The sequence below is a fragment of the Rhincodon typus genome, chromosome 8, assembly GCF_021869965.1.
Source record: "Rhincodon typus isolate 14 chromosome 8, sRhiTyp1.1, whole genome shotgun sequence".
Lineage (NCBI taxonomy): Eukaryota > Metazoa > Chordata > Chondrichthyes > Orectolobiformes > Rhincodontidae > Rhincodon > Rhincodon typus.
This window is the reverse complement of record NC_063339.1, coordinates 63,129,047-63,134,968: the sequence shown is the minus strand read 5'-3', so window position 1 is coordinate 63,134,968 and position 5,922 is coordinate 63,129,047. Positions and strand designations below refer to the sequence as shown.

The 5,922-nt window shown below is 35.7% G+C and overlaps 1 protein-coding gene across 2 annotated transcripts in view; it reads left to right on the top strand.

The window, feature by feature from the left end:
- The window catches only part of emc7b (ER membrane protein complex subunit 7b), a 10,792-nt gene extending 7,686 nt beyond the window's left edge, over positions 1-3,106 (top strand). For both annotated transcript variants that reach the window (XM_020514296.2, XM_048599750.1), the window contains 2 exons: positions 1,478-1,558; positions 2,477-3,106. In XM_020514296.2, the coding sequence (XP_020369885.1) occupies positions 1,478-1,558; positions 2,477-2,623 (228 nt within the window). In that variant the 3' untranslated portion in view covers positions 2,624-3,106. The remainder of the gene's footprint in view (positions 1-1,477; positions 1,559-2,476) is intronic.
- The last annotated feature ends 2,816 nt before the right edge of the window (positions 3,107-5,922 follow it).

Below are 5,922 nucleotides of genomic sequence, written 5' to 3'. Positions count from 1 at the left end.
TCCAGCTCTACACCTTGCTATCTCAGATTCTCCAGCATCTGCAGTTCCTACTATCTCTGAGACCTTTAATTATACTGTAGACTTTCTTTAGTGAAAGTAGTTGAACAAGTCCCCCAATTAATGAAGCAGAGCAAGTATAAAGATTGGCAGCAATGCTGAAGCAATCTCTGCTACACAACAGTATCTTCATAACTAAGCTATCTTCTGAGAAAGGCTTGTACAAGCTAGGGCTGTTCTCTCTATCGGAATAATCTATGCTGAAATGTAAATATTTAATGTAAGGATCTGCAGCATAATTTAAGCTTGGAAATCAAAATCTAGTGGCTGACTCAATTCATGCATATCATTAAATTTTGAATATTTATGCATGAAAACTCAATTTTTTTTAAAAGGTTGGTTCACATCTATTTTCTGTAGGGTGAATTGTGAGGGGAAAAAAAGAGGGAGTTTCTCCACATCCTTTAATTCTCATTCAATATCTTCAAGAGATGGTTTGCTTAATTGAATTTTGAAATCCCCATTTCTAGGAAGTATTTGAATAGTGTTGCGTGGACATACTGTTGTCATTTTACTTCTGAGAAAGTATCTTTTTCCCTTTTTTTTAAAATCTCCCAGTTACTTATGTTGTAGATACCTGGCTTTGATGGCTGCAATGTTCTACATGCTTCATACTGTAAATTTACATATGTAATATCTAGGACCATAAATAAAAGCTGGCTAAGGCCATATGGTCCCTCAAACCTGCCTACCAAACCCAATATTGATTTGCTTGAGGTCCAAGAGTCAATCTATCTTTTCCTGCGAGTATCCACTGTATCTCGTTTGAGACACGGACCCTCCTGTTCAGATGGTTTCCTCCTGTTGTAAGGTTGCTGTCAGATTCCACCGAGGTGGTTGCTTCCACGCATGGCAAGGGATACTCCAGTGGTGGGAAAATGCCAGCAATTCTGCAAAAGCACCTCCCAAGTTAGGGCCCTAATCATTTTTATTAGTTGTTTGTTTCTGTAGTGTAGGTCTGGATCCTCTCACTTGTCCTGGGAAACTTTGGCCGTGGGAATGCATTAGGGAGAGGTCCTAAAGGAGCTCCAAACTATTTTCCTGCCCCCACACTATGTCCAAGACACTGGGAAAATCCAACTCTGTGTCCCCAACTGTTTATATGCCACCCTCACATCACCAAACTTAAATGCATTACAGTCACTCCCTTCACCTAAGTCATGAATATAAGTTGTAAATTGCTAAAGCCCCAACACTGATCCTTGCAACACCTCAGCAGCAGTAGTCTGAAAACTTAAAAAATATACTTTTGGCTGTTTCACCTATCTAAGCTAATGTATTACTCCCACCATCAAGAACCAGGAAGATATCTTGTGCAACAAAATATATGAATAGTCTTTACTTTAAACTGTGCTGAATATTCACCTATAACCTAATTTGAAGTGATGTTTTTACAGTTTGACTGTTGCATTTTGTACAGGTCATGATGATGATTCTTCCTTTGCTAATCATCCTCCTGCTGCCTAAAGTGGTCAACACAAATGACCCTGAGATGAGGCGGGTACGTATACGGAGTTAAACTTTAAAAATCAACAATAACAGGAATTTTTTCCCAGTATGTTTTTCATTAAAGCAAATGATATCCACTACTTCTTTGTTTTAAAATTAGTGGAAATAAATTTCACCTTGGTTGTGCTAGATCGCAAAATGTGCAGACATATTACAAATGAATTTCAAAGAACTGATCCTTTTGCATTGTGTTAATGAAAAATTTGCTTGCATTTCGAGAGAAATAATGGAGTATACTTGGGTCATTGGGCACAGAACAAACTTCATGTTAATTACTTTACATTAGCTAACTTAAGACCAACGCAAAATCAGGATTTTTTTTTAAGAACCATTTTGAGAATTCCCCTTGTATTATGGATTTACACAATCATCCGTGTTGCTTAACATAAGGTTGAACTTGAAAGAAGTTGCTGTCTAAAGAAAATATGGCTTTTAAAGTTGTAGATGGTTCTTCCTACTCACTTTATCTTATAGTGAAAATTGTGCTGCCTGATTCATTCTGTCTTTGATATTGGTTCCAAATGACCGATGCAGCTTGGCAATTAATATCCAATCAGGACAGTTTGTTTTACTCAAATGTAATCATAGGAAAGAGAGTTCATTTTCCAAATCAATAGTTGTAACTGAAGTAAAAGAACGTTACTAACTGGATTTGTTACTCATGTTTTATATTTAAAGGGTAAAAAAGTCCATCTTTTTAACTTCTGAAAATGTTTATATTGGTATACTGTAAATATTGGGTGCTCAAATACACACAGTTTGAGTGTGTCTCAAACTCAAATGGCTTTTGTGTCTGAACTGGTATCTGGTGCTTTTAAAAGCTCCATTTTATGATAATAAAGTTATATAAATGTAGGAGTGAGATACATCCTGCAGCGTCGTCACAAAATATGTCTGCATTCTATTCCAGGAGATGGAGCAGTCCATGAACATGCTAAACCCAAACCATGAATTGCCAGATGTTTCAGAGTTCATGACCCGCCTTTTCTCTTCCAAGTCATCTAAATCTGGAAGTGGCAGCAAGGCTGGCAAAAGTGGTGCTCTGAAAAGGAGGTAGTCTTTGCTTCAGCGAGTCGTTCAAGGTTATTACATGCACAAAATACCAGTTTATGCTCTTAAAAAAAATTAAAATCGCCAGTAGAATAAATACTGAGAGCTTCTTACAAAGAAAAGTAAAATTTGAAAAAAAGCATACTTGGCTCCTTGAAGGCAAAGGGCTCGGTATTTATGTATATATGGAAACATCAAAACTTCTGTGTGCTTGCAGTGACTAGTATATTCTGGAGACTTTCTTATTTAATTGAGTGTAACTCCAAATAATATTCCAGTTTATTTACTGCCACTTTTGGTAAGTATTTTTTAATACATTCACAGTGTGTTCAAGGGATTAAAGTAATATAAAACCAAAATTTTTCAAATCTCTGTTCAATTTCTCAAGCATGAGGCAATGGTATGTCTCAAATTAATGAAAATATATTCAAGATAACTTGTTCTGAGCTATGTATATTTCAAGTGCGCATAATAAAGTAATACAGATAAACCGTGTCTCAGTCATTCTTAATAAGACCGAAATTCAGCATTGACAAGAACTTTGTGAACAATATTTAGGAGCTTCTACTCCTCATACTTTTGTTTTAGAGAATTCTCAGCATCTCACAAAGCTGATTATAACTGAGCATGATTATTCAGGTCAGTTTATCCGAGTCATTTTTACATTGAAACTTGCAGTTTCCTTTAAAAGCATTTCAGTCGAACAATTTATTTACTCTTCCCTTCTAGCTGAGGATTATTGCAGAAGGTAAAAAATGTTGATAGACTTAAAATTGTTTTTGTTTGTATTTATTTCCACTTGTCATGTAGCTGTGGTTTAAATTGTAGCAGTGCATTGGGCTGAATATTTTCTACTCCATTTGGCATCCTGTACAGCTCTGTATAATATTGATTCTTCAAGTGTTTTAATCATTTCTTATATTTTTATATTTTATATGTTTTCTTACCCATTACAGATATGTATAATTCTGACATGATGGAGCAGTTATTTTTATTTTACTGGTTATTTGCTTATGTTTTGTCAATTATAGTTAATGCAAGCAAACTTATTAACTGACGCCTGTAAATATTTCTGAAACAAAGTTTCATTGCAATAGTAACTTGTATTGGCAAAATCATCACCTAGCATAAACAAAATTAATCCAGGACTTTATTTAAGGAGACCTCTCTGAATTTAAATAATTTTTGTGAAGGTTGTTTTGGTACATTTTATGAACAGTAAATGTTTTTGAGCTCTGTGTAAAATCAAGAATGATAGGTGTAACGAAGAAAAAGCATAACACGTTGGTGTTAATGCAGGACTTTTAAACAGCATAATCTGTAAATGGCTCAACTAAATCAAAATTTTGACATGTTGAAGCTCGGTGCTGCCAGCTTGTTCAGCTAGCTGATTTGAACCTGAGGAGCTTAAACTTAAGGCTTCTCACATACTTGCAGACATTGAAGATTCAAAGAGCACTTAAAAATGCACAGTATTCTTTTCTGTAAATTAATTTTCTTGTAGAATTTTGTAAATTGTCAGGTTGTAAGTCAATAAATAAGCTAGAAGTTTAAGCTGGCATCCAAAACAAAATCAGCATTTTGGCAGTTTTGCTTTTTTTGTGTAGGCGAGTAGTAAATCCCCATTGTTCCTTTGAAATTAAATACACCAAAAAAATTGCAATTGGTTAGTTTGCTGTGGTGTGTATCTGTTATTTGTAATAGGATCAAATTACAGTAAGTACTCAATATCACATTCCAGGAATAGTTTCAAATCAGCTGCAAATGTAGTCGATAATTTGGTAATTGCATACAATAATTTGAAGTCCGATTTTGCTGGTTACAAGACTTAGTTGGTATGGCATTATTTCAGACTTGCGTAACATAGTAACACTTCTGCTATATCAAGTAGTTGTTCCAACAGGAAATTCTTGCACATTTATTTTCAAATATTTGTGAAACTCTGCAAATGTTGACACCTACCTGGCCACAGATACTAAGAATTGCCAATGCTGGAATCAGAGCTAACCATGTGGAGCTGGAGGAACACAGAAGGCCGGGCAGCATCGGAGGAGTAGGAAAGTTGACATTTCAGGTCAGGACCCTTCTTCAGAAATGGCCCAGAAACGTCAACTTTCCTACTCCTGTGATGCTGACGTACCTGGCCACCTCCATTCTAATGCTAGGAAGGATAGCACTTGCTGCCCAGTAGAAAATTTGTCATTTGCAGACACCTTTTTAATAAATCTAAAAGAAACACTGAACAAGCTATAATGTGAAATTGTGAAACTGTAGTCATAGCAGATGATAGTGGCTTTTGCTCATTTGAAGGGACACAACAGTTTCAGTTTGTCCCTGATCCCAGACAATCCTACACCATTGTATGCCATGAGAGTGTATTACAAATGTGTTTGGGTAAAATCTTGATTTTTAATGCAGTAGTGTTAAATGGGTGTCCTTTACATCTTTGCTATTTGACTGAATTACAGAATACGCTCAGTACCATATTTTCTACACTTTCCCAAGCCTTGCATCTAGCACAACCAAATTTTAAATCACTGCATGTAACAACCATGGTATTTGTAACTGATAGCTTGCTGTTTGGTGTAATATTTATTGAAATCCTATTCATTTGACCAGTAAAAGTTGATGGACATAAAAATCATAATAGATATGAAGCAGCACCTCCCCTTCCACTCTCATTTGTCTTGTGCTTGAATTCAATCAGGATTTCCCATTGAAGCTCACTTTCAGTGGATTCTTTTTCTTTATTCATTCACTGGATGAAGACATCGCTGGCTAGGCAGCATTTATTGCCCAGAAAGCGGTTAAGAGTCAACCATATTCCTGTGGTCTAGGAGTCACATATAGGCCAGACCAGGTAAAGATGTCAGTTTCCTTCCCTAAAGGAACATCAGTGAACCAGATGAATTTTTCCCCAACAAGCGACAATGGATTCACGGTCATCATTAGATTCTTAATTCCAGATATTTATTGAATTCAAATTCCACCATCTGCCATGGCAGGATTCGAACTCTGGTCCCCAGAACATTATCTCGGTTTCTGGATTAACTGTCCAGCAATAATACCACTAGACCATCAATCTCCCCTGTTAAACAAAATACTTTTTTACATGCCCATTACTTCTGTTTGAAATTTTGCTTGATTTATTTTCAAAATTACCAGGGTGTTTTCATATCATTGACATAAAATGGCAGGAAACGCTTTTCAGTGTAATTTTCCAATTACTTTTTCACTTAATTATTTTCAAATAAAATCCATAAATAATCATTCTAATATGCTCACTGGGAAAACTAACATTGTCTT